The 14,365-nt window shown below is 49.4% G+C and overlaps 1 protein-coding gene across 1 annotated transcript; it reads left to right on the top strand.

Annotated features, from left to right (window-relative positions):
• Positions 1-4,602: 4,602 nt before the first annotated feature.
• Hoxa13 (homeobox A13) lies at positions 4,603-6,479 on the top strand. Its single transcript, XM_052172534.1, has 2 exons — positions 4,603-5,518; positions 6,235-6,479. Exons 1-2 carry the CDS (start codon positions 4,603-4,605, stop codon positions 6,477-6,479), a joined length of 1,161 nt encoding a protein of 386 aa, XP_052028494.1.
• Positions 6,480-14,365: the final 7,886 nt, after the last annotated feature.

Raw genomic sequence — 14,365 nt, 5'->3', positions numbered from 1 at the left:
CGAGAAGGCTCTTCCCCATGGCTGGCTCCAGGCTGGTTCCCGTTGTACCTGCTCCAATCCGGCAGGCAGTGGATGGGCCAATTATCCAATAATTTGCTCTCCTCAAAGTCCATCCTGAGGTGGTTTTAGAGGCAAGACTGTGGGTTTCTTTCCTGATCTCCCACTTCCATGTCAAAGTGGGTCACCATCCTACAGAGTGACTACCCATGTTCCAAAATTATCCCCACAACACGAAACCTGTCCTTAACTTCATTATTGCTTCACTATAGGACAAAAACCTCAAATGAGTCATATGACATTCTCCTGTGCTCTGACCAGCCCAGAATTCCAGACACCCCCTCATACACACACACACACACACACACACACACACACACACCCAAAAGGGGGCCACTGCTTTCACCCTGGTGTGTGTACAGGATTGAGATCCCTCAAAAACTCAACTCCCTCCTTGCTCCATTCCCAAATGGTCTGCTGGTAAGGATTCTGAAGAGTTACCTTCTTTCTCTCTCTCCCCCACCCCAGTCCCCCAGACCCTGCCCCTTTCTGAATCCTTCTTGCTTTGCCATTATCTCTTTGCCCCCAGCCTGCCTGGGGTGGAAGCCAAAGGGTAAGACGTCCTGCAAATGCAGCTCATAAAGCTGCTGGGATACATTAGAAACACATGAATATCCCGAAATACAAAGTGTCTTTAAAACCAGCCCTGGAATGTTTATCCTAATACCAGATCAATGCAAAGAAGTAGTTCCAGAGAATGGTGCTGACAGCCTCTTCCGAGTTAAAGTGAGAGCAGGTAAACTTAATTTGCTAATGAAAATCAAATACGATTAGACCTCCATTTCCCTTTGTCCTTTTCTTCTCCAACATTAGGAGCCCAGGGTCCTGTAATCCTGGTTGGTCAGGGGTCCTCTATCAAGAAAAGAAAAAAAAAATGTAGCCAAAGTCTCAAGCGAGATGCAAGGGGGCCGTCAAAGCCCGTGGATCCAGGCTTGCACTAGTGAAAGCAAGAGCTTGGGAAAATCTATGGAAACTCCTTGAACAAAGGCAGGGCTGTAGCCATGCTGCCCTTGAAGGCCTTTGCTGAGAAATCTGGGTGCATCAGACAAAACTTGGGCACCAATGGAGACCTCTCTAGCTTCCTCTTGGCTCCAGAGCGCCTCTGGCCACTATTGCCTGAAGGTGACTATGGATGCCCTGACCGCTTCCCTGGGCCATGGAGAACCATGTTACCTTACTGGTGCTTCTGTAAGAAGAACCCCAAGCCTGGGAGACAAAAAGAGCTCAGAAAGTCAGGCCTTGCTCGCTGGACAGACAAGCACATTTTTCCTGTGCCTTTGGTGAATGAGGAAGAACACTGGAAGAGACTGGTGGCTTCCCAAGAGCCAGGCTTCATCCTCCAGTCTTCCTTTTCCCACACCAACCTGGTCTGGTACTGCCTGGAGCATTGTCTAAGAAACCATTAATGCATCCCTTCTCTCCCCCTTTGAAAGACTGAGGAATTGCTGTTTTAAAGTGAGTAGAATTTCTAGAAAGTCTTACCCCAAACCATTCCCAGAGTTCATTCTAATTTGAGAAACAATTCCCAAGGACTCCTACAGCCTTCAATTCAATAACTAGCAGGACATGTGGATGTTTTAAAACAGTGGAGAAGCAACCCAGGGAAGGGAGAAGGAGTCAGATATGCTACTATGCCCCTGACACAAGCCTAGTAGAAAATCCACACCAATGTATGAGATTTAAGACAGGAGAGCAAGGATGCTACTTTCTCTAAATAATTCTCTTAGGCTTCTCTCTTTCTCTCTCTCTCTCTCTCTCTCTCTCTCTCTCTCTCTCTCGCTCTCGCTCTCGCTCTCGCTCTGTTTCTCTCTCTCTCAAATTGATAAGAAAATATAAATCTCAGTAATTTAAATCCAAAGTCCTTCCACAACAGGGACGCCACGTGCAGGAAGCAAAGCCAGGGAATTCACGATGCAGCCCAAAGCCTCCCGCTGCTGCTGCTTCGTTCTTCCCAGACAAACCTGCTTCTGATCCCTCTGAGGAAAAAGATGAGTTCCTTTCTCACCATTTTTGGAGCGGAGGGACCCAGCCGACTTTGGCAGTCTGTAGAGCTGAGGCCCTTCCCCTGAGTGCAGGGCTCCCGGCTCCAGTGAACTGAGGGAGAGGGAAGAACGTGGAGCTGGTCTTGGCTGCTGTGTGGACCAGCAGTGCAGCCACTGCCAGAGGTGAACTGGCATAGCATCGGCTGGTGGAGGCTTCCTGAGCTGTGTTTTCGTTTTTTCCGAACCTAGCTGGAAAACTTCGGAGGCTCAGAAACCCAGCTCAGAGCAGGGCGGCCCGACAGAGAAGAATCAGTCCAGTCTGTAAACACCGCCCCCAAAACTCTACAAAGAGAAAAAAAATGATGCTGAGAAACCAAACAGAGCCAGAAGCCAGAACTGTAAAGGATGGGGGGGGGGGGGGGATTGAGAGCGAGAGGAGGTGGGCAGTTGGCTCTGTCTCTGGGCTTCTATTGTAGTTTCTCACGCTGACTAGACAGCAACTTTCAACTTGACCTTGGCCTCCAGCCGTGTCTGACCTGTATGTAAACTGCCCTCAAGCCCCGAGTCTCCAAGACTGGGAGCCTGGAACCGCACTTAGTCTCTTTGTCACTGTTGAGTTTTACAATGCCACTTAGAGGGAGGAAGGAGTGGGGGGGGACGGATGAAAAGAGCTCCGAAGTAACACAGAAATCAAGTCTTCACAGAGGTTGGTTCCTTAGTCTGCAAATGGCCCCCAGTCAGTAAGAAGGTAAACTGGGGGCAAATCAATATTTACCCAGGACTGCTAAAGTCAGAAGAGAAAGGACACACTGGGTGTGGGGGAGAATTGGGTGTGGGGATCAAGGAAGGTTTTATTGGGCGACGCTTAACATTAGTCAGAACAAACCCAGAATCCCGGCAGATAAAAACCTGAACCTCGCTTTACTGGTCCCAATCTTGCCAGAAGCCCAGGGGGCTTACAGAGCAGCAGATGAATTGGGTGGTATGTGTGATGCTCTAGCTTAGGGTTGAGTCTGCAGGCTGGGACCAGAGGGCAGGTCCAAGTCTGGCTGCCTACCAGAGCATTTGACCAAAGAGAGCACTGAACTCAGCCCAGCCCGTATATTCCAGAATGCACACACTTTCACTTTGACCATTTGTTCCCCTCTGGACGTACACAGTTGCAGAACCAGAGATAGATGTGGTCCTAAGGAGGCAGGGTCCCCAGAATCCTTTACCAAAACACTGCACCTAAACGTGGCTCTTCTAATACAAACACCCCACCGAGCTCCAGTGGTACAGAGGAACTCATCACGGCACCTTGAACCCACTACAGGCTGAGCTCCTACTAGAAGGAAAACCATGAAATGATTCCAAAGATCCTCTTTCTCTTTCCCCAAAACGGAATGCAACAGTAGATTTCCAGGTGTCTGGAGTGTCGTGTCCAACTCAGGATCTATGGAGTGGCTTGTAGGAAGCCCCAGAACCGCGATTGGAGTTCCAGCCAGCAGCCCAGCTGGGGCCTGTTCTTCTTAAACCCCTTCAGGAAAAGGCAGCCGGACTCAGGAGACAGGAGCATGAGTGAATGGTGCTTTCTTCATCTGAAATCCTCTGCGGACCAGAAAGAATAGTTGCTGCATCGGAATGAATAGCGAGCTGTATATACAAGTTGGACAATGTGGCAGTATGCCTCTCTCTCTCTCTCTCTCTCTCTCTCCTCTCTCTCTCTCTCTCTGTGTGTGTGTGTGTGTGTGTGTGTGTGTATGTGTGTGTCTAAATTTGCGCTTGCGTGTGTGAGGGGCATAGGGAGATACAATTAGTTGTTCTGATATTCTGAGTCTGTAGGCCTAATTGAAATTGTCCTCTAAAGCCTAAGAACAGGGAAGGAAGCTCCTAACGCAGCCCAAGCTTCCCAGAGAAATGTCCGGGTACTCAGGCTTCTCCTTAAACCAACAGGAAACAAACGCTCTTGTTCCCCAGGGGTGGGAGAGTCAAATCTCGGCGAGGCAAAAGCTACGACATCCTTGGGAGGGTCTAGCTGCAGAAAGATGTATCCATCTCTGGAAAGAAAACAGCCCCAGGAGTCCCTAAAACACGCCAGGCCATCCTGGGCCAGTTCAAGGCAAAGGTAAACCCTCATTCCTGGCCACTGGAGAATTTACCTGACTTGTCCCCACGACCTCAACTGCACCCCAACTGCAGCCCCTCACGGCCCCTCCCAACCTTCGCGGGAAACCCGGGAAGGGATCGGGGGTCCATGTGTTCCCCACCCCACCCGCCCTAGTCCCCCGCCTCTTCCGTGGGTGACTGCTGCGCGGCCGCGCGGCGGGAGCTAGAGCTGGCTCAGAGGACCGCGCGGGCGGCGGCGGGGACGGCGGGCCCAGCACGGAGCCGAGCCGGAGCCTCCCGCTTTGCATACGCCGGGGGCGGGCCGGGGGCGGGCCAATGGGCGGCCGCCTGGCGCGACCCCGCAGGGCGCGACCCGCCCCCCTCGCTCGGGCCCCGGCCCCGCGCGGCGCGCTCTTCACTTCTTGGGGGCTTTTTAAAACAGCGCCACTGGGGTCTTCTCCATGCGGCTCGGGCTATGACAGCCTCCGTGCTCCTCCACCCCCGCTGGATCGAGCCCACCGTCATGTTTCTCTACGACAACGGCGGCGGCCTGGTGGCCGACGAGCTCAACAAGAACATGGAAGGGGCGGCGGCGGCTGCGGCGGCGGCGGCAGCGGCGGCGGCGGCGGGAGCTGGGGGCGGGGGCTTCCCCCACCCGGCTGCCGCGGCCGCGGGGGGCAATTTCTCGGTGGCCGCCGCGGCCGCCGCCGCCGCCGCCGCCGCGGCTAACCAGTGCCGCAACCTGATGGCGCATCCCGCACCACTGGCGCCGGGCGCCGCGGCCGCGTACAGCAGCGCCCCGGGGGAGGCGCCCCCGTCCGCCGCCGCCGCCGCCGCTGCCGCCGCTGCCGCCGCCGCCGCCGCGGCTGCCGCGTCGTCGTCGGGAGGGCCCGGGCCGGCCGGGCCCGCGGGTGCCGAGGCCGCCAAGCAGTGCAGTCCCTGCTCGGCGGCGGCACAGAGCTCGTCGGGGCCCGCGGCGCTGCCCTACGGCTACTTCGGCAGCGGCTACTACCCGTGCGCCCGTATGGGCCCGCACCCCAACGCCATCAAGTCGTGCGCGCAGCCTGCCTCGGCCGCCGCCGCCTTCGCCGACAAGTACATGGACACCGCCGGCCCCGCGGCCGAGGAGTTCAGCTCCCGCGCCAAGGAGTTCGCTTTCTACCATCAGGGCTACGCGGCCGGGCCTTACCACCACCACCAGCCCGTGCCCGGCTATCTGGATATGCCAGTGGTTCCGGGGCTCGGGGGTCCTGGCGAGACGCGCCACGAGCCTCTGGGGCTTCCCATGGAAAGCTATCAGCCTTGGGCTCTGCCCAACGGCTGGAACGGCCAAATGTACTGCCCCAAAGATCAGACGCAGCCTCCCCACCTCTGGAAGTCCACTCTGCCCGGTAAATGGCGCCCCCTTTCCAGCCCGGGTCTTCCAGCTTTTCAGCTTCTCCTCGGCTCGCGCTCCAGGGTTACTCGGGTGCCCCTTCCCCCCCCCCCCGCACTCTCCCTGGCCTGGCTTGCACCCCTGGGAGCCTGACCCCGGCTGGCTGGCGCTGTCCGTCCGCCCTGCCCTAAGTTGAGCTGGTCCCTGGCCCTCCTTCGGTAAGGGGTAGCTGGGAGGAAGCTTGTGGGTCCTAACTCCCGGCAGCCCCTTTCTCCCTGTGTGCCCCACCCTCCCAAGCCCTTGACATTGACTCCAAGATGGGAAATAGACTTGATTTTGAGCTCACCAAATTGTCCCTGGTAGCTCTCTGGGAAAAAAAAAAAAAAAGGCTTCAGAAGCATAGAATGTTGGGACTTGGGGCAAGCTGAGAGGAGCCGAGGCTCTACAGAAGTGTTGTACCCTGTTGAGTGCTAAGGTGTGGACCGCTGTACATGCAGTATGGCCCGATTGGGGTGGTCACTGGAACACTGGGCGATTTCATTTCAATACACAACTAACCATACCCCCTACTAACGCTCCAGGCTTTGGCAGAAGGCTGGATTGTATAGCGCTCGCTCGTGGCAAAGAGCAATCAGACATTGACTGCAAGGCCAGCAGCTCACATTGAGCTGTCGCCTGTGTTCTGGCTCAGGTCGGCTCCCAGAGTAACTTTCCTTCTTCCTTATCTTCCAGACGTCGTCTCCCATCCTTCAGACGCCAGCTCCTATAGGAGGGGGAGAAAGAAGCGGGTGCCTTACACTAAGGTGCAGTTGAAAGAACTCGAACGGGAATACGCTACGAACAAATTCATTACCAAGGACAAACGGAGAAGGATATCAGCCACAACGAACCTCTCTGAGAGGCAGGTCACAATCTGGTTCCAGAACAGGAGGGTCAAAGAGAAAAAAGTCATCAATAAACTCAAGACCACTAGTTAATGGATTAAAAGGTGGAGCAGAGGGCAGCTTGGAGAAACGCTTAAGGATTTGTTTCTTTGCCCAGATGATAATAATAATGCGTAATAATAACTGAAGAATTGGATAGAGAGACGCTGACATTTCGCTCTCCTAAGGGGACTCTCTCTTCAATGGAATCTACAATTAAAACAAAACCTTAAGAAATGGTAAAGACTACCAGTTCTCCCGACAAACCCCACCAGACCTATAAGTGGCAAACTCTAGAGTCAACTCATCAGCCCCTAAAACACACAATTTCAGATAAATTATGAATTTACTCAAATCTTGTAAGTATTTATGTGACCATTATATTTTAGGACACTGTGTTAGATGGTAATCTGAAAACTGGTTACAGAAACAAAGGCTGTTTTCACGTCGCTTGTCCAGCACCGTCCTCTTTGCATGTTAAGTGCCTGCTCAGGTAAACCTTATTGAAATTACTACCATTGTTCAGTTCTGAAAAATGTTTAACGTAGAGGCTTAGAAGGCAGAAAGGCACTGAATTTTTTAATTTGAACTATTGCTAAAAAGGGAGATAAGAAAGAATACTCATCCAATGATCTATTGTTTTGATAGTAAATGTGGCCAGCTAAACCCTGAGGCTACAAGAGAACCCTGGGTGGGTAAAGAACTTCTGGAAATACCTTTCAATTGCTTACTGCAAACATGTTGAAATAACCCATTGTCAGAGCCTTTTTTCTCACAGGATTTATTGTAATTTTTGAAGTGTTCAAATCTCACCAGATAATCCAAAGAATTCACTTTAAATGCCCCTTCTCCTGGAACGTTCCACCCTAGTGTGGATTTCTCCTAAAACATATTCTTTCTTTAATTTTTTAAATTGGCATTTTCCAATGCATGTTAAACATTTTGCTAGAGACATCATTTTCCTTTTTTTTTACTTAAAAAAACAAACAAACAAACCTCAAAATGGAAATCCATTCTCCCAAAAATATTTAGTTGTCGACATTCTATATTTTGATTTACTACATGATTAGTATTTTTTCTTGTTTATCATGTTAGGAGGCTGCAGTAGAAAGTCTATGGAGTCATCCTCACAGCACATTTTTAATCAAGCAGTAATTTCAATTCACACATTCATTTTGTTCATATTCACTTTAAATGCTATCTTGTAAATAAAGACATTCGGCACACTGTGAAAGTGTATTCGTGCACCTGCTTTTTAAATACTTCCACTAAAAATGAAAAATTAGATCTGTAGATAGTGGTATTAACTCTGTTAATAAAATAATCACTGCCATTAAAATCTGAAGGAAACACTCGAGTTACTTTTCTATGCGGAACTTGCACTGCACAAAAACTAAACAGGCAGGCTTGTCTTACAAGCCAAGGACCATTCTTTTCTATTATTATTCAGTTTTTCTAAATTTTTAATGAGAAGGAGAAAAAATCTCACATAACTAAAAGCTTACAAATGAAAAGGTTTCAAGGAGATGAAAGTGTCAGGTATTCTGAGAGGGAGAGAAAGGAAAGGGGGAGAGACAGAGCATGGTCCCAGGCTCCCTGTGGCAAATGGAAACCAGTTGTTGAGTATCAGCAATGCCTAGGCTGTCGTATTTTAAAATCTGCTCTTAAGTCTGCATGTGACTGAAAGGACAGGTTTTTGGTATTTGTTGAAATGACAGGACTAGGAAAGGCCTTAAACCTTGACCTTGATGAAAAAAGACAATTTGTGACCTTGACTTTTGACAGCTCATGAATCGGCCTCAGCCAGATTCATAGATCAAGGGCGCCACCTCGTGTTGACAAACTTCCTTGTAATTCTTCAGCTTCAAGGGAATTGAGCTCTTACTTGACTTGTTTTAAAGATTTAGTATTCATAATTTTTTGCTCCAAAAGGAGAAGATTTGAATATATGTAAATTATACATGTGCTTGTATATATGTGAATATATAATATATGTTTATATATGTATTTGCATATCAGTGTTTGTGTGTTGTGTATATAATTGTAGAATTTGTACAGGTATAGTATTATTAATTGCTGATGACTGAAGACACTGTAATTTAAGGTGATTTCTAGACTTGGGGTACAAAATGGTCTTTACGCAATGAGTTTGCTTCCTTTCTTTAATGGCCAGCCTTAATCTGCCCTCACAGCGGCTCGCTGTGCATCAGATTTCTGCAGATCTGTTTTAAAGCTGTACATGTTTGTTACAGTCCAAGAGGTGTTCTTAAATAACCGTTCTTTCCCAGCCTTCACCCTCCAAGGTGGTCTGTGACCTTAATTAGAACTATCTGGGAATCTTTACGGCAAATTAAAAAGTCTCACATACCTTCCTAACTCTAGAGTTCTAGAGTTACATTTCAGAAATTCAAAGCAATCCACCTCTCTAAGAAGTCAGTAGGAGAACTTAAATATTTCATCTACAAAATGCTCACAATACAAATGCAGGAGAAAAGTTATTCTGGACAGCTTAATGCTGATTGTTGCGCTATGATGGCGCTTAATCTTATATTGATGCTTGCCAACCTGCCATTTGTTTTGTAGGAATAAATATACTTAGTATCAATAACTATCATCAAAACTATATTAACAATCAGTATTATAGCTGTTGTTTATTGGCCCCAAACAGCACAAGAGATATTGTGTTCAGAGTCATAAATAATACAGAATGTTTATGTATTTAATATACAAGTGGGATAATGTGGGGGTTTGTTTTTTCTTTTTGTCAAATCCTTTGTGTGTGTGTGTGTGTGTGCGCGACACACACACACACACACACACACATTAAAATGTTTAAGGAACTAGTAGCTTTGGAATTTGGATTTTTCAGCTGCAGATTAAGTTTACCTTTATGTCAGGGGACAATAATGGTGAATGAGAGAACTGAATTTATCATTTGTTGGAAGGTATTTGCTCCTTATAATCCCAGATGATGGAAACATCTCCAGCCCTTCCTGAAGACATATAAAGACTTGAAGAGCTTCTTTATGTCTTTCTAGATGAAGAACGATGGAAAAAAATATAAAGCTGCTTAAGCAAAGAATGGCCCTGAAACACAAGTCAGATGGTCTTGTAAAGAGTAATCTGTTTGCTACCCTACCATTTGTGGAAACACATGAAAATACTTCTTGAGACCGGCACCCTGCGCCTTGTATTACAGCCTCATTTCCAAATGAACTACCATCAAGCAACATTAATGACTTCTCCAAAATGTTTAAAGTTTTGAAAATTCCCTTCCAAGTTGGTTCAAACACTGTTTATGAACTGCTCCAAATGACTCTTCTGTTGATAGGAGATATTTTTCTTTAGATGTAAGACATCTTCTGAACCTAAGGCCTAGGAAAGAGGCTAACCAGCAGCTCTGCAGAGGGAATACTGCCCCTTCCGAAAGCCACCACTACTGCAGGAGTTCTGGGTAAAGTCTCTCTCTCTCTCTCTCTCTCTCTCTCTCTCTCTCTCTCTCTCTCTCTCTCTCTCTCTCCAGAAAATGTCAGGGTGCCCCCCCTTAGTTCTGGCGTGGTTGTTGACAGTGCCAATCTCAGCTAACTCCCTTCTTATTTAAAATGAACATGGCATGGATTTACACATTAGTTGAGGCGGTGATGGATTGTAATGGCTTCTTAGATTTTTTTATTTTATTATTATGTTGGTGGTGTTTTGTTTTGTTTTCAAAGATACAGTTTCCCTGTCCTGGAACTCACTCTGTAGTCTAGGCTGGCCTCCAACTCAGAAATTCACCTGCCTAGTCTCCAGAGTGCTGGGATTAAAGGAGTATGCTACCATGCCTGGAGACGTCTTCATTTTTAAATAGTAATCAGCCTAAAACTTTTTGAACAAGACAGTCAGGAGAACATTGGCCTCCTCCTGAAAAAAAAAAAAAAACAAAAAACAAAACCAAACAGCACAGAAATGCCAATGCAGACTAATGATGTTGAAAACTTCATTCAAGTATCTTTTTTCTAAAAAGGAAACTCCCTGAATAAAAATTATAAACATAGAACTTGAAAAAACGACCTTTTCCATCTGCTCTCAATACTGTCAGATTTATTAAGTAACTTTAAGTGGATGGTTGTAAAACGTCACTATGCATTTCACTAAGTATTTACGCTGATGCCGAACTGAGGCCAATCTTTTTTTAATTAATGTACGATTTTTAAATACAAAACGAACTTAGAGACGTTTGGGGGGGAAATATCCATTTAAAATACTCAACCTAATTTAAATGTTTTGTTAGAGATTCACCCGAAGGCAGTGAAATTCAGCTGAGTGTGACGTATTGGTGTACCAATAATAGCCAGATCGTAGATAAGTACAGATTGCCCGATGCTGAGTGTTTGGGCGGATGAAGATGCAGTATCTCGCTTCCTCTCAGTGAATTCCGGGGAGGGGGGGGAGGTTTAGGAGCTGTGAGGAACGTTGCCCTGGACTACTAATCCCCTGATGGGGTTCCATAGGCGCCCTTCTGGGCTTGTGAACCTCGCCTGAAGAGACTCTAGGGGGTTGCTGATTTATATGCGTTCCTTTAAACTTGATCGAATGCATGGCAGCAGCCCGAGACCTGGAGGATCAGAGAAATGTGCAGCGAGTTGCATGCACCCCATTCTTCATAAGCAAAGATGCGGCCCTATCCAAAAGGCCCGGCAAGATTTATGCCTGCCTGGGTTTTAGACAGGCACGCTAATTAAGTTTTCATCTGCACGGCCGCTGGGTAAATAAAATCGGGCTTCGTTCTTTATGAAAATTACTACTCAGTCCTCACGCATCTACCGAGCCGACGAATGCCTGAGAGGTGCCTGCTATTTAAAATAGTATAAAAGAAAGGTGATGCTTGCGCAGAAAAATTCCAACGAGAAAGCAGCCAAGGCCTTGCCACAGTCCATTTCGTTTCAATCCGGCTCTGCTGCAGAGCTAAAGCCATCCGGCAGAAATAATTTCACCGGTGTCTAAGATCTTGAAACTTCTGTGAGCCGTCGAGAGGCGCGGGCCTACCCAGGTGCAAGGGTGTGGGCAAGTGAGAGCAACGTAGCCGCGGACTGAGAGGGCTGCCGGGTGTCGCGCCTGTTGGAGACAGGACACCCCTACTCAAGATGGAGGCTTGGGACTTGCCCTGGCCCACCAGGTTCCGACGGCATGAGGGCAGCAGACAGAAGAGCCGCAGGATCGCGGTGGAGGTCGCGGAGGTGGGATCAGCAGCCCGTGCTGCGTGGACACAGGATGGCCGCGGACACGCGCTGGGAGCCGCCCGGAGTCTCGGGCTGACGTCACCGCAGGCCTCGCAGGCCTCCCCGGCTCCAGGCACTGTGTGCGGAGGACGGGCGACCGAGGAGAAGGTTTTGTGAGGGTGCCCCCTTCCCCGCCCCGCCCCTCCGTCCCCAGGAGAATAATCGGGTATTTAATCTCTCCTGGCCTTAATTCCTGGCTGCGTGGAAGGTGGTTTTGCAACGGGAAATAAAACTTGACAGGAGCATTTTCTCCTCGAAAAGGGGTTTTTGAGACGGGCTGAAAAGACACCGCGTTTTGCTGTTCCCAACACTTAAGCCTTGTGAGCCAGGAGCTGAGCGAAAGGAAGCGGGGAGAGCCAGCCGCGGGCTCCACCTGGGCAGGGAAGCAGCCTCGGGACGCGCGCTCTCCCGAGCATCTGCCGCCTGAAGCCTAAGGATAGGACCCGGCGCGCCGGAGCTTAGCACCGCCCGGGCCTGCCTGGCACCGTGTAACACCCAGAGCCTGGCCGAGGGCGGCTGGGATCTAGGAAGAGGAGAGGGCCTTGGGAAGCCGGGTTTAGCCCTGACTTCTGCCCTGGGGAGGGGGGCTAGGTAGATGGTAGATGGCGAAAGCGTGCTAGGGGCTTTGTTTCTTGGCCAAGGACTTGTGATCTTGCACGGAAACACGAGGGGGAATGGAGATGAGACGCCCAGTGTGCGTGGAATGTCTGCTATTGGGTGGCAGAGGCTGGAGACAGCCGAGGCCGGAGACAGCCGAGTCCTCCTCCCGCTCTTCGTTCTTCGCACCGTAAAGGTCAAGTCCTCGGCGCCACCGCCTTCTTCACGGTCAGGGCCGCCTGAGAAAGAAGCCGCCACGACTACAGAAAAGCACAGGACACATAATTGGCCAGGCCATCACTCTTGCTGCAAGCAGGTCTTGGCCCTGATAGCCTGAGCCTGAGCACTGAGGCAAGATTCTTTCTTACTTTTCAATTCCCTTTATCCCCATCCTCCTCTGAAAGAAAGGAGTCTCTGAAGCTAAGGATAGCCCAAACTATGCCTTTGTAATGGAAAGGCAGAAACTGCCCCTAAACGGGGGATTTCTGAGCCTGCGGGGGGGCCAATCCAGGGCAAAAGTGAATTTATACATGCCCAGAATAGACGTTAGCTGAAGTTCTGGTCGATAGGAACATCGGCTCAGCCGGCCTGGCGGCTGGGATTTGGATATGAAAATAAAGATCCTGCTGGGGTCGTCCAGTCCAGACTCGAGGTTTTTCAGGTCTTTGGTGAGACTCTTAATGCCCTTCTACCTAAATCTACTTTAAAGGAGGTGAACCAAGTAAAACTTTAAAGGGAGTGCCAACATAAAGCCCCTTGATTCCTGCCTCCTCTCCCCAAACCTCCATTGTACTCCACGCGACAGAGACTTCCTCTGTCTTCCCGCAGCAGGTCAGAGCATCGGGCCCAGCAGTAACACATCGCTAAAGACTAGTTGGCCACTGACTCTAACACTCAAAGTGAACAAAAATTTGCAAATTATCGGTTCCCTTTTCAAAGGAAAAAAAAAAGCCGGGGCTCCCCCCCCACACCCACACACACACAGCTGCGGTAAGGAGATGTGTCAGGAAGGGCAGCGCAGAATAGATACCGTGGCAGAGTTGTCTGGCAAGGTGAACGGAGGGCCCTTGGGACAGGGATCCGCCTGCAGGCTTGGATAGACATTGGGGCACTTCTTGGATTTCTAATGTGAGCTGCCACCAGCAGTGAGCAGAGGTGGAGCTCTTCTTTGTAATTCAGGGCCTGGGGATGTCTTCAGAGCCTCAGCCTAGGGACTGAGCCCAAAGACCAGGGTCAACCTTCTGGCTGTGCTCCTTTGTCCTCTTTGTGAGTGAAGACACGCACTCAGCTGAGGAGACCACCCTCCCCCCTCCCCTTTAGGCCAAAGCTGCTGTAGGGAATGGGAGGGGATGGATAGAAAGAGTATAAGAAGAGAGCTCTGAGAACTGGGGTTTCACAGTTCAAAGTTTTCCTCACCCCACTCCAACCCACTCTGTAGGAACAATCAAGTCTTCTCTAGTGAATCAGCAACCATGAACATACAAATAGTTCCCAAAGAACCCCTCCCCTCCTGTCAACTTGAAACTCACCAAACTAAATGATAACCAGATTGTTTGGGCGATGAAGACCCTAAGCTGAGCTCAGTGCTCTACCCTTCCGTGGCCAGAAGGACATGGACTTGCTCAGAGTCTAGGGGCAAGGGATAGTAATTGGAACCACTCACTAACCAGGTAAGAAATCAGCTGTTGAGGTCAAGTTCAAGGTATTATCACCTGTTCTTTAGCTGTAAGAGAGCAGGTAGGTCAGCTCAGGAAAGGCTGGTTCCTTGACAAAAATGCAAATTAACCCCTGTCTCCACCTACTAGCGATATTTTGCTTAAGTATAAAGCCACAATCTGCTAGCAAACCATTCTCTGAAGACAAATACTTAGAGATCTTTGGGACATTCCGTGCAATTCATCTCTGTAGCTTGCTGCTGTGGAGGAAAGGCATATTCCAAAGACACCTCCTGCTTTGAAGGAGAAAGTACCTAAAAGGAAGTCAGGCCTCCAGTCACTGGGGGAGTTCTGCTTCTGTAGTTATTTCCCCCACGTCCCTCACCAGTCAGTTCTCACACCTGTGTACAATATGGCCACCAGATCA

Source organism: Apodemus sylvaticus, chromosome 2 (genome assembly GCF_947179515.1).
Source record: "Apodemus sylvaticus chromosome 2, mApoSyl1.1, whole genome shotgun sequence".
NCBI classification, from domain to species: domain Eukaryota; kingdom Metazoa; phylum Chordata; class Mammalia; order Rodentia; family Muridae; genus Apodemus; species Apodemus sylvaticus.
Note: the sequence above shows the minus strand (reverse complement) of the source record. Positions and strands in the feature narration are given on the sequence as shown.